The sequence below is a fragment of the Pristis pectinata genome, chromosome 33 (genome assembly GCF_009764475.1).
Source record: "Pristis pectinata isolate sPriPec2 chromosome 33, sPriPec2.1.pri, whole genome shotgun sequence".
Taxonomy (NCBI): domain Eukaryota; kingdom Metazoa; phylum Chordata; class Chondrichthyes; order Rhinopristiformes; family Pristidae; genus Pristis; species Pristis pectinata.
In genome coordinates this window covers 3,440,550-3,459,934 of record NC_067437.1, presented here as the reverse complement: position 1 = coordinate 3,459,934, position 19,385 = coordinate 3,440,550, and the positions used below count along the sequence as shown (strand labels likewise).

Here is a 19,385-nt window from a genome sequence, read left to right as displayed (position 1 = left end):
TTAAGGAATGCCGTTGATGCATTGGAGGCAGTTTAGAGAAGATTTATTAGACTAATGCCTGATGAGGAAAGATTAGAATTTCAAAGAGTTAGAGGGGAGTTGATTGAAATGCCAGATCCCGAGAGCTCTTGACCAGGCGCGTACAGAGAAGCTGTTTCCTCTTGTGGGGGAATCTAGAATTAGGGGTCACTGTTTAAAAACCAGGAGCTGCCCTTTCACGACAGAGACAGGGTAATTTTTTTGTCTCTGAGGTTTGTGAGTCTTTGGAACTCTCTTCCACTGTCTTTTGAGAAAGAGAATCTTTTAATGAGGTAGCTATATCCTTGATAAAGCAAGGACGGGGTGAAACATTCTTGGGGGGTGTGAATGTGGAGTTGACCAGCCATGATCTCGGTGAACGGTGGGGCAGGCTCGAGGGGCCGAGTGGCCTACTCCTGCTCCTAATTCCGATGTGGATACATGTCAAACGGGTAGGACCTCCCTCTGTACAACACTGGTTGTGTATCCATGACTTTCTGCTGAAGATTCTGGAGTGAACTTGAACCCAGGTTCTTGTGATTCAGAGCCAAGAGGATTACCCGACTGAGCTACAGACGATGCCAGCAGTCATGTTAATGCAAAGCCCATGCTGTAAACATGTAGAAACATACAATGCAATGTACTGACATTGGTGGTGACACTGGGCAGTGTAAAGAGCTTCAAGTAGGCTTGTTGCATTGATAAATGCATTCTGCAGACAGTCCAGTGCAACTGTGGTGCAGCAATTGATGGAAGATGCTGGAAGGATCACAAATCAAAAGGCTCTACTGCATTCCAGATATCAAGCTCCTGACTGTTGCACTATCCACACATGGAGCCGGAGGGTTCCCAGCGCACTTCTGGGCTGGACTCTGTGCCGACAGCAGTGGCTTTGGAAGGTCACAAAGTGAGTCACTCATCACCGAGTCCCCAGTCTCTTCCCAGCTGTGCACCTTGCGGACTAGGCTAGTCCAAGGGTTTGATCAGTGGCGTTGGTCAGGTGCTTGGCTATGGGGTTGCAGTTGATGCCCATGCTGATTTGGGCAAGCTTCCCTTCTCTGAAATTGGTGATAACCTGGGTTTGAAAACTCCAAATGTTCCTCAAACTCTGCAAGTTATCCAGGTCCTGTAGTTGTTAGAATTAGGCAGGATTTACCAAAACAAAAACAAAAATTGCAGTCACATGGAGATACAAGAGATGGAGATGCTGGAGTCTGGAGCAAAAAAAACAAACTGCTGGAGGAACTCACCGGGTCAGACAGCATCTGTGGAAGTAGAGGGAAATGCTGTAATGTATCAGATCAATGAAAGGTCTTAGACCTGAAACATTAACCCTGTTCCTCTTTCCACAGTGCAACTGAGCAAGACCATATCTAGAGTAGAGTATGCAATTTTGTTCCAACATTCCCAACAACTCCCTCTAGATTCTACCACTTACCTACACACTCGGGACAATTTACAGCGGCCAATCAACTCCAATCCACACATCTTTGGGATGTGGGAGGAAACGAGCATCCAGAGGAAACTGATGCAGTCACAGGGAGAACCTGCAAACTCTATGTAGACAGCACCGGAGGCCAGGATTGACTTCCGGTCACTGGGGCTGTGAGGCAGCAGTTCTACTAGCTGCAACACTCCACCACTCCCAGGAAGATCTGCTCTCACTTTCCATTGGTTGAGATCAGCATTTGTTTCCATATTAACGATGTGAAATGGACATCAGTCGCATTTGTGGTCGAGTGTCTCCAACCCTCTTGTATTGTCCCGAAGATGCCAAGCGTCTCCTGAAGCAACATCAAAGAAAATTCAAATAATATGACATGCATGCTGGCCAAACTTTCCAGCTTTTGGTCCATAGTCCCATGGGTTATGGATCTTCAAGTGGTCATCCAGGTACTTCTCCCAGGTCGGTCAAATGATGCTCCAAGAACAAGTTGTGAGGAAGTTCTTTGCCTCCAACCACTTGCAGGTAGCGAGTTCCCTGACACCACCACTCACTGGTAAAAAGACTTTTCTTCAATTCCATTTAATTCTTTTACCAATTAAATGATGACCGTTATATGCCTCTCTATTAAGGAAAATGTTAATATTTTATTTTTTTCATTGTTTTGATTTACTTTCAACACTTGTTTATTAGTTCTGAAAATATTTCACCTTCCTGAAAAGCAGGTACATCAGAAAGCAGGCAGCTAATACCCATCATCACCAGGAGGGAGAAGTGCAAAATTAGTGAAGAAATGACAGAAGACATGAAGGCAAACTCTTTGTGTTCCTTTAATCCCTCCTCAGACTATTTTAATATATTATTTGGATGCAAACTACATAAGTGAATTTTAGTACATATGTAACTTTGGTTGCAACATCCTGCACAGCAGTTGATTAGTTGATCAGTCACCAATTATCTTGTTGTCTAGTTAACTAGTAATCAAAAAGTTGATTAGTTTTGTATTTGCACAGTTTGCTTTTTTGTATTTATTTGCAAACCTCTTTCTTGTACCATGTTTTCCATCATTTCCACAAGCCAGACTGCCAGAGTACTGTGGTAGTTCAACAGTTAAAGTGCTACCTGGTGTGGAAGTTGTGCAGCATCAGGAAAGCCCCAACGCAATCCTCTGAGAGCATCGTGGCTTGATCTTGAAGGAGTGTAACATTCAATGGAAAAAGAACCCAAATGATTGAGAAAAGACAGTGATCACAGACTGTTTTGGAATAATAGTTCAAGAGAATAAATCATTCTTGAAAAGCAAACAGTCACGTGGTCTCTGTGGCCCCTGAGGGTGACAGTACCTGATGCAAACATTTTGAAGGATCATGCACTCGTCTCCAGTAGAGATGAAGTTTTTGGAGCAGAAAATGGGAGCAGGGGCCCGTTTCGCTGTCCAATATGATCATTGTTGACCATCTGCTTTGACACTCTGTTCCTTCTTTCTCCCATCTCCTTTGATCCCTTTACCATTAAGAAATGTATTTAGGTGTTTTCCGTGGGAGAAAATTCCACAGGTTCACCACCTTCTACGTCTGAATACAAACCCTGTAACCTGAGGCTATGACCCATGATTCTGGGCATCCTAGCTATCAGGAAATCCCCCCCCCCCCTTTCATCCAGCCCGTTACGGTCTTCTCTGGGAATTCTTTCCTTATGTCATGGAAGTACTCAGTCCACTGAGTCTTTGCTGGTTCTTAGAGAAATGCCATCTGTCTCTTATTTCCCTGTAATCTATTCTCTGCTGCCCATTTACCCACCCCACACCAATTTATAGTCGTAAATCGTAATTTATATTCGCCAATTAACCCAACAACCAAGGCCTCTTTGGTATGTGGGAGGAATGCAGAGCAACTGGGGGAAATCCACAGAGTCACAGGAGAATGTGCAAACTCTACACAGACGGCATCCAAGGTCAAAATCAAACCTGGAAGTTTGAGACAGCAAAACTATCTGCAGCACTCGCGTCTCCCCTCTTATTCTAATCGTGAATGTAGGCCTAATCTACCCAATCGCTCCTCGTGTCAATCCTGCCATCCCAGGAATCAGGCCAGTAAACCTTCATTTCATTCCCTCCATTGCAAAAACATTCTTCCCCGGATAAGACCAAAAATGCACACAGGACTCCAGATGAGGCACCATCGAGACGCTACACAGCTGTAGCAAGACGTTCGTGCAATGAAAGGCAACCTACCATCTAATCAGAATAATAGCGATTGATTTTTTTAAAAAAATGCACAGATGCTAGAAATCTGAAGTAAACGCAGAAGGCCGGAGGCACTCGGCAACTCTGCGGAAAGATAAACGGGTGAGGTTTCAGGTCGAAGACCCCACCTCGGAACTGGGAAAGAGAAACAAAAGTGGAAGATATAGCACCTAAGCTTCTGAAATTAAATGTTCCTTGTTCCTCTGTCCACAGACACCGCCCGGCCCGCTGAGTGTTTGCAGCATTTTGTATTATTTGGGGTTTGCAGTTTTCCCTGCGACCTCTTCTCTGCGGACAATGGCGGACGAAATGGCGCATGTTTGTGACATCACTGGAAACCGCTCTGTCTCGTTGACGGTGGGGCGGGGTTGAGCGATCACGTGACCCAGCGTCCTGGCGGCGAGGGCTGACTACATCACGTGAACGCAAAGAGACCGCGTCAGCGGTCCCCGAGGGAGGAGGCGGGGCTATGGCACCGCACGTCATATGACGGATGAGACGAGGTGCGGCGAGGAGATCCGCCTCACGTGATAGGGCGGTGGGCGGGAGGAGCCACATCACGTGATGCGACCCAGGTGACGTCAAAGAGCAGCTCCTTTTTCTCAAAGTGGGCGGGGCCACAGGTGATGTCACCGAGCGGCTCCGTCACGTGATCCTGGTGGGGGTGGGGTCAGCGGGCCCGTGACGTCACTGGGCCAGGGACGCGGACGGGGGCCTGGCGTCGAAGGCTGAGGGGAGGCCGTGGAGGGGAAGCCGTCGGGCGGGCGTTCCGTTCGCGGTGCACCGCTATTCGCGAGGCGGGTGAAGCGCGGAGAGCGGCCGCCCGGTGGGTTAATGTCAGGGGGAGGCGAGCCTGGGCCTCGGGGTGCAGTTGTCCGCACTGCCCTCACGGCGGCCCGGGATCCCGAGGCCAGTCCCTGTCTGCCGAGCGGGACGCAGACTCTGGGGGAGCTCAGCGGGTCGGGCAGCGTCTGTGGAGGCAGAGGGATGGTCGACCTTCCGGATCCAGACCCTTCATCCGCACTGGGAGAGGGAAGGTGGCGGGTGTAAGGAGCTGGTGGGGCAGGACCTGGCAGGGGGGAGGTGGATCCAGGTGAAGGGGTGCCAGGGTCAGCAGTGGAGAGGGTGAGCAGCTGTACGTTCCTGGGTGTCAACATCTCAGAGGATCTATCCTGGGCCCAACACATTGATGCAATCTCAAAGAAGGCACGCCAGCGGCTCTACTTCGTTAGGAGTTTGAGGAGATTTGGTCCGTCACCAAAGACGTGCAGATTTCTACAGATGTACGGTGGAGAGCATTCTGACTGGTTGCATCACCGCCTGGTACGGAGGCTCCAATGCACAGGATCGCAAGAGGCTGCAGAGGGTTGTAGACTCAGTCAGCTCCATCACGGGCACAACCCTCCCCACCATCGATGACATCTTCAAGAGGCAGTGCCTCAAGGCAGCAGCATCCATCACTGAGGACCCTCACCATCCGGGACATGCCCTCTTCTCGTTACTACCATCGGGGAGGAGGTACAGGAGCCTGAAGACTCTTACTCAATGCTTCAGGAACAGCTTCTCCTCCGCCATCAATTTCTGAACGGTCCATGAACACGACTTCATTATTCCTTTTTTTTTCTCTGCTGCTGCTGCAAAACAACAAATTTCACGTGATATAAGCTGGTGATGATAAACCTGATTCTGATTTTTACCCGGGGACCCTAGGGGTGTACATGGAATACTCTGTGTGGCGATATTTTCACAGAAGGATGGCAAGTGGTCCTGTCTCAATTTATCCTTTAACAGCATTAACTTAAATGAATCATCAGGGGCCCGGCATGTATGGAGATGCGGGAAACTGTAAATGCTGGAATCTATAGCAACGAACAGAACACTACAGGAACTCAGCAAGACGAGAAGTATCCATGGAGGGAAAAACACAGTTGATGTTTCGGGTCGAGACTCTTAGTGTGGACCAGGTGAAGAGTCTCAGCCTGAAACGTCGACTGTCCATTGCTCTCCATGGATGCTGCTTGTCCTGCTGAGTTCCTCCAACGTTTTGATGAAGGGTCTCAACCTGAAATGTCGACTGTCCATTTCCCTCCGTAGATACACTCTGTCCTGCTAAGTTCTTGTGGTCCACCTGCATTTTCTTGCAGGACTCAGTGAATAACAATGAATCCAATCACAGGAAACCTGTATTATTCCTTCCTGTCAGGTTGAGATCAATTTTTAAGCAGCTTATTTGTTATCAACACATCAATTGGCTAACCTAGAAGCACAGACTTACAGGTTTATTGAACCTGCATGTTCTATTTGCCTCTTCACCAGCTTGGGGAAGGAATAAACAACCAAAAACTTTTGCCTTTCTGATTGTCTTACCTTGTTTATAAAACTGACCTCTTTCACCTGTTACTCTTGCAAAGAGATTTTCATTTCTGTGGCACCTTCCATGGCCACAGAACACTGCAGCCAATGAAGTGCTTTTGAAATGTCCTCACTATTGTGGTATAGGAATCATGGCAGCCAATTTGGGAACAGCAAGCTCCCACAATTGCAGTAGAATAATGATTAATGATGGTGTTTTTGCATTTACCTGAGTAGGGCAACAGTTTTTGCTTGAAGTCTCATCTGACGGTGCAGGACTCCCTCAGAGCTGGAATGAAACATCAGGCCAGATTTTAGCACTCTGATCTCCAGGGTGTGGTTGGAAGGCAGAACTTTAAATCAGTATGCCTCTAGTTAAGCTGGTGCTGACTGGGAGGATTGGTGTGTTATGTGACAGTGAATTCCAAAAGTGTCTTGGCCAAGGTGTATTAAAATCAGTTTGGGTGAGACTAGAACTAGAGGTCATGGGTTTAGGGTGGAAGTTGAAATACTTAAGGGGAATCTGAAAGGGAATTTCTTCACTCAGAGGGTGGTGCGAGTTGGAACAAGCAGAGGGTGATAGATGCAGGTTCAATTGTAACATTTAAGAGAGACTTGGATAGATGCATGGATGAGTGGTATGGAGGGCTGTGGTCTGGGTGCAGGTAGATGGGACTAGGCAGAAGACCAGGCCGGCATGGACTAGATGGACCAAACGGCTTGTTTCTGTGCTGTAGTGCTGTATGACTCTGACCTATAATCTTTCATCCATGGTATCATTCCAATAAATTTTCATTGTAACCCTTAACGGTTTTGTAATCACTCGGCAGTAACTGTTGAGGTTTATGGTACAATAATTTAAAAACATATTTTTGACCCTCTAACAGAAAACAGAAGTGACAAATGTTATCTGTTTTTTTTTCAGAACTAACATGCGACTAAATCTCCCCTCCCGTTCTCCACCCCCTACTTGATGAAGAATGCTTAAACTTAAAGTTGCATGACACATCTCTTTTTTTAAAGTAGAATTGGGATTTAATTTTCCATGCTTTTACCCAATTTATTATAAATCTTTGCCTTCTTGCTATTGTTAAGTTCCCAATGGAGGTGGCATGGTATAATCTTTGTGGTAATGTGTTAGTGAAATTCTCTTTCCATGTCAGAATCAGGTCTATTATCACTGATGTGTATCGTGCTGTATGTTGTTTTGCGGCAGCAGTACAGTGCAAGACATGAAACTTACTATAAGTCACCAAAACAATAAATAAATAGCGCAAAAGAGGAATAATGAGGTAGAGTTCAAAGGTTCATGGACCGTTCAGAAATCTGATGGCAGAGGGGAAGAAGCTGTTCCTAAATCATTGAGTGTGGGTCTTCAGGCTCCTGTACCTCCTCCCCAGTGGTAGTAATGAGAAGAAGGCATGTCCCAGGTGGTGAGGGTCCTTAATGATGGATGCCCCCACCTTGAGGCACCCCCTCTTGAAGATGTCTTTGATGGTGGGGAGGGTTGTGCCCATGATGGAGCTGACTGAGTCTACAACCCTCTGCAGCCTCTTGCGATCCTCCATATAGGAGCCTCCATACCAGACGGTGATGCAACCAGTCAGAATGCTCTATAGAAATTTGCAAGAGTGTTTGGTGACATATGAAATCTCCTCAAACTCCGAATGAAGTGGAGCCGCTAGCATGCCGCCTTTGTAATTGTATCAGTGTGTTGGGCCCAGGATAGATCCTATGAGATGTTGATGCCCAGGAACTTGAAGCTGCTCACCCCTTTCCACCGCTGACCCCTCAGTGAGGACTGGTGTGTGTTCTCCCGACTTCCCCTTTCTGAAGTCCCCAGTCAATTCCTTGGTCTTGCTGACATTGAGTGTGAGGTTTGTTACGACACCACTCAACCAGCCGATCTATCTCGCTGCTGTACACCTCCTCATTCTGAGATTCTACCAACAACTGTACCTAGCCACACAGTCGTGAGTGTAGAGAGACTAGAGCAGTGGGTTAAGCATGCATCCTTGAGGTGCGCCTGTGTTGATTGTCAGTGAGGAGGAGATGTTATTACTGATCTGCACTGACTGTGGTCTCCCGATGAGGAAGTCGAGGATCCAGTTGCATAGGGAGGTACAGAGGCCCAGATTTTGAAGCTTGTTGATTAATACTGAGGGGATGATGGTGTTGAAAGCCGAGCTGTAATCGATGAACAGCAGCCTGATGTATGTATTGCTGTTGTCTAGGTGCTGCAAAGCCGAGTGAAGAGCCAGTGAGATTGCGTCTGCTGTAGACCTGTTGTGGTGGTAGGCAAATGGCAGCAGGTCCAGGTCCTTGCTCAGGTAGGAGTTAATTGTAGTCATGACCAACCTCAAAGTACTTCATCACAGTAGATGTGAGCGCTACCAGGCGATAGTTCACCTTGCTCTTCTTGGGCACCAGTATGATTGATGCCTTTTTGAAGCAGGTGGGAACTCCCGACTGCAGCGGTGGGAGGTTGAAGATGTCCTTGAACACTCCAGCCAGTTGATTGGTACAGATTTTCAGTACCCTGCCAGGTACACCATCGGGGCCTGACGCCTTGCAAGGGTTCACCCTCTTGAAGGATGTTCTGACATCGGCCTCCGAGACAGATCACAGGGTTGCCTGATGCTGTGGGGATTTGCACAGGTGTAGTGTTAAGGTTTTGAGCTCATTAGGGAGTGAAGCATCACTGCCATTTAGTTTTCGCCTTGTAGGAAGTAATGGCATGCAAACCCTGCCACAGCTGTCATGCATCCAATTGTGTCTCTGAATTCACATGGAATTGCCCTTTCGCTCTCACGATGGCCTTTCTTAGGTTGTACCTGGACTTCTTACAGGGTTCTGGATCGCTGGTTTTGAATGCCACAGATCTAGCCTCAGCAGGCTGCGAAATCTGGTTCATCCAGGGCTTCTGATTTGGGAAGACACTGTATGTTTTTGACAGCACACACTCAATCCACGCAGGTCTTGATGAAGTCGGCGATAGTTGTGGCATATTTGTTTAGATCTGATAATGAATCCTTGAGTATGGTCCAGTCCACTGATTAGATAAGATATCTTTATTGGTCACATGTACATCGAAACATTCAGTGAAATACATCTTTTGCGTAGAGTGTTCTGGGGATAGCCCGTAAGTGTCACCATACTTTCAGTGCCAACAGAGCATGCCCACAACTTCCTAACGTGTACATCTTTGGAATGTGGGAGGAAACTGGAGCACCCGGAGGAAACCCACGCAGACACGGGGAGAACATACAAACTCCTTACAGACAGCAGCTGGAATTGAACCCGGGTCGCTGGTGCTGTAAAGCATTACGCTAACCACTACACTACCGTGCCTGTCCTGTACTGTAAAGCAGTCCTGTAAACACTTCCCCACCTCCCTTGACCATGACTTCGTGGTCCTCACCACTGTGAAGCAGCAATTTAATTACACTACTTTCAGTTTAATGGACTGCATTTGCTGTTAATTCTCCATTTCACACATGAGTGACCTTTGTCATCTGCCACCTGTATTGTTCTAATTAAGCTTGGATGCAAGTTCGAGGAGCAGCAGCACCTCGTCTTCTGAACTGGCCACCTTGCACCCTCTCTGAATTCAGTAATTCCAGATGCCAACATATTCAGCGATTTGCATTTCAGTTTTCTTACATTTTCACATTATTTTGGTCATTAAATTTATCTGCATGTAGAATTTTCTTACTTTGGGTTATCATCCCTTTTTGCCCTTTAGTCATTCCTGCCTTTCACTGTATTATGAATCTTTTTGTTTTCTCAAATAAAAACATAAAATGCTAGAAACACTTAACAGAGCAGGCAGCGTCTGTGGAAAGGGAAACAGTTAACATTTCAGCTCTGAGACCCTTCGCCGAAAGGGTCTGTGTCTCTCTCACCAGATGCTGCCTCACCTGCTTTTCTTGTTTCAATATCATTACCAGTGTCAGCAAGTTTTTTTATTTTCCCATCTGTTTTCTTGTCCTCTTGCCCCTTTCTTTTCATCTCATAACTTGTTTGGTCGCCTGTTCTCTCAGTTTTAAAGCTTGTAGACCTGAAATACTAACTCTGTTTCGCTCTCCACAGACTTAACCGGCTGAATATTTCTTTGGGATTTATCTAACTGTACTATATTGTGTTTCAGAATGACCTGTGTTCATTGAAGAAGCCCTGTATTCTTTTGCTTGACCCAGCTGCTCCAGTATGAAAGTAAAGATTTTGCAGTGACCGGCAGACACCATGGTTGTGCCCCTGATTGATACTCCCACTCCTCCCAACATGGTGGCAGATGTAGTTTTCGTTATTGAGGGAACCGCAAACCTTGGGCCATACTTTGAATCTCTACGGAAACATTACATTCTTCCTGCAATTGAGTGAGTATGGATTTGACCAAAACCTCAGTCAAGCCAGCTCAATTAATGCTTTTAAGGTGGATGCTTTCATCAAATGGCTGTGATACTCTGCCAGTGTCCCAAGGTCATGAGTTCGGTTGGTTCATGTCATGTTTTTCAGGCCATTGAGTCTTGATCCCAATTAAGTGGCACCTATTTGTCACCAGTTCCACAGTATATCGTTGACAATATTGTAATTATTAGGATTATAGTATGGTATTGGTTTATTGTCACATCTATTGAGATACATTGAAAATCTTTGTCGGCAGATCATGCCAAACTTAAGTACGTTGAGGTAGTAAAAAGAAAACAGAATGCAGAATATAGTGTTGCAGCTGCAGGGAAAGTACTGTGCAGGGAGACAGACAAAGTGCAAGTGCAATAAGAATGCTAATTTTGTCTAAATTCTTTAATGTGATTTAACTCCATTCATTTCTTTAGTTTTGTCATTGTTCCAGGTAAATAGCATGCACCTCCCCAATTGCATCTGATCAGTGCACAGTATCTTCAGCTTTATAAGTAACTTTATCTTGATTGATCTCTTGCCACAAGTCTCTTTCCTGTAGCTGATCTGAATCTCAGTGAAGGCATTCTTTTAACTTTTTTAGAAGCATAGTATCAAATAATGAATTTTCCAAATATAAAGATATTTCCATGGCCAATCCAGGATTTTGTATATTGTGCACCACACTGGAGGCTGATTCTGACAGCTTTGCACATTCTTTTGAGTATGAGTTTCCAAGCGATGTGATTGCTGGCTGATTATATCTTTTAACCCAAGACCCCCAACTGCCTCTCATACCCTCACCCAAGTGATGTCATTTCCCATTTCCTCCCACCACACACCTCCCCACCATGTTCAATTTATTCTCTTCTGTTATTTGCTTTTGATGGTGCGGGCTTTTTAAAACCTTGCCGATCTCAAATTGCACTTAAGCCGATTTCTTAGGATTTATCTTATTCTGCAATACGAGCATCACTAGCTAAGGCTGCATTTACTACCAATCTAAAACCGTACTAAGCTACTTCACCTCACAGTTACCCATATTGCCATGGGTCTGGGCTAGCATAGCGTTCTGGAAGAGGACATTAATTTTACAACCTTAAGGACGTTAGTAAACTGGATGAGTTTTTGCATCAGTCTGGTGGCAGCATGGTCACCATGATGGATGCTAGCTTTTTATTCCAAATTTTATTTGAGTAATTGTATTTACACTTTCCATCTGCTATGGTTAGATCTGTGCAGGCCCTCCCTGGGTTATGGACACCTGACTTGAGAACAAGTAGATTTGAATGAGGTCCCGTAAATATTAAATTCAAACAAGAACTAGGCTTGAGGTGGGGGGAGGGGGTGTGGTTAACCTGCTTACATGTAACCTCCCCACAGTAATCACACCATTATCTCTTAAGAACACAGGCTGCCAGTTTCACCGTAGGAGGCCACTTAAGAGATTCGCTTTGGAAATTGACAAGTAATTGCTTTTATTGATATTTGTGCAAATATTCCTTTAAACAATATAACATCCACTGATACTTCAAGCCCATCGAAACCAGCCATTGAGTCTTCCTGATTCTGTACCATTGTAACTAGGCAGGGGATGACAATAAATGCTCATGTTAATTGGCCCTCGTTAACACCATTCATTACGATGCTGTGGAGGTATGGTTACTGTATCGAGTGATTTTGTGTATTTTCCGACTTATGGACAGAATCGGCTTATGGACGCCTGTAGAAATGGAGCCAGTTGGTAACCCTGGGACACCCTGTATTCATGTTTCTGGATCACTAGTCCATGCCTCTGGATTACCAGTCTATTAGTGTAAAAACCACTCCGTTAGTCTTCAACCTGTGCTTCATCTGAATCGTAAAAGTTAGCCTGATTTTGGATATTTAGGATTATTTATTTCCGAGCTCTGGCTAACAGCCGGAAACTCAGTTGAAGTCGTTATGGCAGTGAATAAGATAAGATATGTACATTGAAGTGCACAGTGAAATACATCTTTTACATAGCGTGTTCTGGGGGCAGCCCGCAAGTGTCGCCACACTTCCGGCACCAACATAGCATTCCCACAACTTCCTAGCCTGTACGTCTTTGGAATGTGGGAGGAAACCGGAGCACCCGCAGGAAAGCCATGCAGACACGGGGAGAATGTACAAACTCCTTATAGACAGCAGCCAGAGTTGAACCTGGGTCGCTGGCACTGTGATAGCGTTACGCTAACTGCTACACTACTGTGCCTGCCCACAAGAATAACTTGCATAGTCATTATGTTGATGACTATTTTTTTCATTTTTTAAAATTTAATCCCTTTTCTCCAGAAAGTGCTGATTCTATAGGCACTGATAGCCATACTGTACGTCCCTTGAGCATATTTGTTATGAATGAGCATTCACAATGAGTGACATCATCTCATTTGCCCACCAGGAGTATCATGGGTGAGAGTGATAACATCCTGTATATCTGCTTGCCAGAACTGCTCACTACTTACAAATTAAGCTGGAATCCTGCATGATTTTTCCATATACTCTTTAGATCCGTTATATGCACACCAGTCACATGACCTAATTGTGCTGAGACCAACACTGACCAGGGATGGAGTCTGTAAACTCTCAGACACAACCATCTCATTTTGTCTTGGGTAATACCTCTTGGTCCAAAGACCTCTGGAAGATCTTTGCAATTTGTCTTTCCTGAGAACAAAAAATAATTGCCTTTCAAATTGTGTTTCAGAAAATCACTGAAGGTAAAATTATCCCTGCTAGAATGTATGGCTGATTAGCTTCTGAGAGGTTCTGTAGACTGCGGTTCTTGTAACAATAAGAAAATGCACAAAGTCTAAATGTGTTGGGGAGCCTGCCCTGGTGCTCAGACAGAGACCAGAGCAAAGCTTGGATTCTGATGTACCAACTGATCAGGAAGTCAGAGCAGTGACCTGTCATCTCTGTCTTAGTGCTTCAAGTCAAGCTCAGACAAAGGGAATCTGTTTTCTTTCCTCCTGTGACCATTAATGAAAGATCATTGAAAGTGGAGTCGCGCAGAATAAAAGGAGCTCATTTGTTCCTGTGGCAGCTTTTACAAAGAGCTATTTGAATAGCTTGACTCCCTCTGCTGTTTCTCCAGAGCTCTACAGTTTTCACCACTCACCCCCAACCCTTTCAAGTTCGATTGAACAGAATATAAATGGAAACTGGTCTATAAAGTTTTCTTTTTCTTTCACAGGTATTTTAACGATGGTCCCCCAGCAGAAACTGATTTTGGTGGTGATGTATGTTCATTTATGAATTTTCTTCATTTAAGCTTGAGAATGCTCTTAGTTTCTGGCTTGCAATAAGCTTTTTTTAAAAATCAAACAAAATGGTCCTAAAGCAGTACTGATGAGTGTGACTATGTCTCAGAACGAATCTCCCTCATTTTTATGATAGACCACTGTTGAGTTAAATTACACGTTACTTGGTGGTTGCTGCTTGTCACCCAAGGCAGTGAACGGGTTGCTTTCAGAGAAGACTTGAGTGCTAAGCTAGCTAATCACATGCTATAAAGATGCTGTTCATGTGTAAAATTAAAATCCAATCTGACCCACCCATGTCCAATCTGAACGCGCTCTATCTTTCTGGACCTGACCTGACCCAGAGACATTTGCAGAAATGCAGGAAAAAAAAACAGGGTATTATGGGCATGCACTACTGCTGATCTGGAGCAAAGGATGCAAGCAGTTATATTAAGCAAGTGATTTGGAAAGGTTGAGCATGGTGGGACTAATGTTCTGAGTTGCGTCTATTTCAATGCAAGGTGTATTGTAGGTAAGGCAGATGAACTTAGATCATGGATCTGTACGTGAAATTATGATGTTGTATCCATTAGTGAGACTTGGTTGCAGGAGGGGCAGGACTGGCAGCTCAATGTTTGGGGTTCTGTTGTTTTAGACATGATAGAGAGGGAGGTATTAAAGGGGGAATGGTGGCATTACTCATCAGGGAACATGTCATGGCAGTGCTCAGAGAGGACATACTGGAGGGCTCGACTACCACGGTGGAACTGAGAAATAAAAAAAGGCACGACAATGTTAATGGGACTATATTACAGACCTCCCAATAGTCAGTGGGATTTAAAGGAGCAAATTTGTAGACATAGCAGACAGTTGTAGGAAATATAACTTTGTGATAGTAGGTGATTTTAACTTTCCACATACTGACTGGGACTCCCATACTGTAAAAGGACTGGATGGGATAGAGTTCGTCAAATGTGTTCAGGAAAGTTTCCTAAATCAATATGTAGAGGTCCCAACTAGAGAGAGCGTGATACTGGATGTCCTCTTAAGGAATAAGATGGGGCAGTTGACAGAAGTGAGTGCAGGGGAATACTTTGGATCTCGTGATCATAATTCCATTAGTTTCAAGATAATTATGGAGGAGGATAGGACTGGTCCTCAGGTTAAGATTCTAAACTGGAGGAAGGCCAATTTTGAGGGCATCGGAAGGGATCTGGCAGGCGTGGGATAGGTTGTTATCCGGCAAAGAGATGGTTCGTTAATGGAAGACCTTCAAAAGTGAAATATTGAGAGTACAGAATCTGTATGTTCCTGTTACAATAAAAGGCAAGGCTAACAGGTTTAGGGAACCTTGGTTATCGAGAGATATTGAGGCCCTAGTAAAGAAACAGAAGGAGGTGCAAATCAGGTATAGGCAGTTAGGACCAAATGAAGTGCTTGAGGAGTATAAGAAATACAAGAGAGCACTTAAGAGAGAACTCAGGAGCACTAAAGGAGGAGATAAGTTTGCTCTGGCAGACAGGGTGAAGGAGAATCCCAAGGGTTTCTATAGCTATATTAAGAGCAAAAGGATAGCAAGGGACACAATTGGTCCTCTTGAAGGTCATTGTGGTCATCTAAGTATGGAGCTGAAAGAGATGGGGGAGATCTTAAATGAATTTTTTGTGTCTGTAAATACTCGAGAGACAGACACAGACTCTATAGAACCAAGGGAAAAGAGTGGTGAGGTCATGGACTGTATCCAGAATACAGAAGAGGATCTCCTCTTAGGGAATGAACGGGGCAGGTGACAGAAGTGAGTGCAGGGGAACACTTTAGATCTAGTGATCATAATTCCATTAGTTTCAAGATAATTATGGAGAAGGATCGGACTGGTCCTAGGGTTAAGATTCTGTCTGGAGGTAAATTAGGGTGGATAAATCTCCAGGGCCTGATGAGGCCTCCCCTCTGACCTTGTGGGAGGCTAGTGCAGAAATTGTGGGGACCCTGGTGGAGATTCTTAGAACGTTCTTAGCCATGGGTGAGGTGCCGGAGGACTGGATGATAGCTAATGTTATTGTATTGTATAAGGAAGGCTCTAAGAATAAGCTGGGGAATTATAGGCTGATGAGCCTGACGTCAGTTATGGGTAAATTATTGGAAGGTATTCTAAGCGACAGGATATGTAAGTATTTGGATAGACGGGACCTGATTAGGGATAGTCAACATGACTTTTTGCATGGCAGGTCATGTCTAATCAATCTTAGAGTTTTTCGAGGAGGTTACCAGGAAGGTTGATCAAGGGAAGGTGGTGGACGTTGTCTACGTGGATTTTAGCAAGGCCTTTGACAAACTCCCGCATGGGAGGCTGCTCCAGAAGGTTAAGTCACTTGGCATTCAGGATGAATTAGTCAATTGGATTCGACATTGGCTTAGTGGGAGAAGCCAGAGAGTGGTAGTAGATGGTTGTCTCTCTGATTGGAGGCCTGTGTCCAGAGGTGTACTGCAGGGATCGGTGCCGGGTCTGTTGATGTTTATCATCTATATTAATGATTTGGATGATGTGGTAAACTGGATCAGCAGATTTGTGGATGACATCAAGATTAGGGGCGTAGTGGACAACAAAGAAGGCTATCAAAGCTTGCAAAGTGACCTGGACCAGCTGGGAAGATGGGCTGTAAAATGGCTGATGAAGTTTAATGCAGACAAGTGTGAGGTGTTGCACTTTGGGAGGACAAACCAGGGTAAATCTTGCACAGTGAATGGTAGGGCTCTGAGGTGTGCGGTAGAACAAAGGGACCTGGGAATACAGATCCATAATTCCTTGGAAGTGGCATCACAGGTAGACAGGGTCGTAAAGAGAATTTTTGGCACTTTGGGCTTCATAAATCAGGGCATTGAGTACAGAGTTGGGATGTTATGATGAAGTTGTATAAGACGTTGGTGAGGCTGAATTTAGAGTATTGTGTGCAGTTCTGGTTACCTGCCCACAGGAAAGATTGAGTTTGAAAGAGTGCAGAGAAAATTTACAAGGATGTTGCCAGAACCTGAGTTATAGGGAAAGGTTGAAGAGGTTAGGACTTTATTCCCTGGAGTGCAGGAGAATGAAGGGAGATCTTGCACACAACATTATGAGGGGTATAGATAGGGTGAATGCATGCAGGCTTTTTCCCCTCAGGTTGGGTGAGACTAGAACTCGAGGTCATAGGTTTAGGGTGAAAGGTGAAATATTTAAGGGGAATCTGAGGGGGAACTTCTTCACTCAGAGGGTGGTGTGAGTGTGGAACGAGCTGCCAGCGGAAGTGGTAGATGCGGGTTCAATTGTAATATTTAAGAGAAGTTTGGATGGGTACATAGATGGGAGGGGTTTGGAGGGATATGGTCTGGGTGCAGGTAGATGGGACTAGGCAGAAAACCAGGCTGGCATGGACTAGATGGGCCAAAGGGCCTGTTTCTGTGTGGTAGTACTCAATAACTTTTTTAAATAAAGGCCTGTGGAGCTCCACTACAAACCTGCTTCCAGAAATTTGAAAGTCCTGTCAACTATTACCTTTTGCTTTCTCCCACTAAACCGGTTCTGAATGGCAGGCTTTTATCTTGCTGCTTGGTCAGCTTGCTGTGCGTGACTTCGTCTACATGGAATAGGGTGTTGCATTTGATGAATGCATCAACTCTCCTTGATTGAATTTTGAATTAATAAGTTTGTCAACTGCAACTTTTCCTTAACAATTAATACTGAATTTTTCCTGGATGCTCTAACTGTGAGAACACAGACAAAAGGAAATCAAAAGGTGTCATAATCTTCACAAGCAAAGCTCTACACAGATGCTATCTGACCTGTTGAATATGTCCAGCTCTTAAATAGAAGTGGTTCTTTCAGGAGAGAAACTGAAATCACTTTTCCACATGCAAGGTGGATCTGGAACTCTATTCTCCTGCTCAGATATTCTAGAATAGTTGATGATTTCAGGAAGAAGGATAATGTGTTTTTGTTTGATAACGATGTGGACTAAAAGGGAGTAAAAATTCGGGAATTCATCAGCATTAATATTGAACTTTTATTTTACTTTATATTTTTCTCTCTGTATTAATCCAGGCTTCTCTATTTCTGTCCCTGTGTCTGGTTTGACATTGCGTTCTGCTACTCTAATATACATTTCCGTCTCAGTCCTTTCCTTGTTAACTTCTCCGTCTGTCAATATTTGTCCTACTTGCTCGGGTCCCAGGTACCTTGTTCCCTTATTGATGTTATCAGCTCACATTTTCAGCTTCTAGCTTGGAAAAAAAAACCTAATCACGCAAGGGGCAAGTCTACTGCAAATTCCCTGCAGTAGCAAAATCTTGCCCATTATTGTGAAAATAAAAGAAGAAAACTGCAGACACTGCAAATCTGAAGGAAAAACAGAAGTTGCTGAAAACACACTGGCAGAATCTGTGAAAATGAAAGTGGAGTTAAGTGGTTCTGGTAAAGAGTCTTTGACCTGAAACATTAACTCTGTTTCTCTTTCCACATGACTGCCTGACAAGCTGATTGTTTTCCAACATTTTTTGCTTATTTTAGTCCATGACTGACTATCATATTGACCCTGACAATACTTGGTGTCATCTCTCCTTCACTCTGTCAGTGATGTGCTTTCTCACTGCTAATTTAGCTCTCTCTTTTCCCCAGTATGGAGGCACACAGTACAGCTTAGTTGTGTTCAACACTGTGGACTGTGCCCCGGAATCGTATGTGCAGTGTCATGCTCCCACCAGCAGTGCTTATGAATTTGTCACCTGGCTTGACAGTATTCAGTAAGTAAAAAGTGAACTCCTCGTGCTCCGGTTTTACAGTGGGTGTCAGAGGTGATTGACCAGATTAGTGTCAGGCCGAGGGTTTTCTGTAATGTGTAGAGGAGCAGAGAAGGTTGAAAGATCAGAATCAGATTTGTTATTGAGAACTTCGAGAAATGTGTTGTTTTGCAGTTGCAGTGCAAAGATACAAAATTACTGTAAATTACAAAAATAAATAAGTAGTGCCCAAAACGAAAAGGAATAACGAGGTAGTGTTCATGGATCATTCAGAAGTCGGATGGCAGAGGGTAAGAAGCTGTTCCTGAATCATTGAGTTGAGAGGGTTTGGGCTCCTGTACCTCCTCTCCAATGGAAGTAACGAAAAGAGGGTATGTCCTGGATGGTGGGGATCCTTAGTGATGGATGTTGCCTTCTTGAGGCACCGCCTCTTAAAGATGTCCTCGATGGTGGGGAGGATTATGCCAGTGATAGAGCTGGCTGAGTCTACAACCGTCTGCAGCCTCTTGCGATCCTGTGCATTGGAGCCTCCATACCAGGCTGTGTTATAAAATGACATTCAAAAATGTGAGAAGATTTGGTAGACCCTAAGGGGTGAAACCATCTCCACTGGCTGGATCAACAGTAACCATTTAAGGCAGTAAGATTTAAGACAAGTAGCAAAACAGCCAGCGGAAGCTGAGTATTGAAGCAGTAAGTTGTCACAGTCTACATTGCATTAGTAGAACTGGCAGTGGAAGCAAGTTGTTTTGTAACTAAAGAAACTGGTTAAAGGAAATGTGAATATATGGGAAAAGAGGATGAGAGTGGGACTAATTGTTCAGAGCTTTCAAAGAAGCACGAGAGTACAGATGGCTTCTTTAATGCTGTAAGGTTCCTTGATATTTTT

At 44.7% G+C, this 19,385-nt stretch overlaps 1 protein-coding gene across 6 annotated transcripts in view; it reads left to right on the top strand.

Annotated features, from left to right (window-relative positions):
- The first annotated feature begins 4,361 nt into the window (after positions 1-4,361).
- med25 (mediator complex subunit 25) overlaps positions 4,362-19,385 on the top strand; it is a 47,710-nt gene continuing 32,686 nt past the window's right edge. Inside the window, exons 1-5 of one of the 6 annotated variants that reach the window (XM_052043010.1) lie at positions 4,362-4,533; positions 8,294-8,389; positions 10,210-10,438; positions 13,678-13,723; positions 18,375-18,499. In XM_052043010.1, the coding sequence (XP_051898970.1) occupies positions 10,305-10,438; positions 13,678-13,723; positions 18,375-18,499 (305 nt within the window). In that variant the 5' untranslated portion in view covers positions 4,362-4,533; positions 8,294-8,389; positions 10,210-10,304. The remainder of the gene's footprint in view (positions 4,534-8,293; positions 8,390-10,209; positions 10,439-13,677; positions 13,724-18,374; positions 18,500-19,385) is intronic. The other 5 variants (XM_052043006.1, XM_052043009.1, XM_052043011.1 and 2 more) reach the window with 5 other exon arrangements.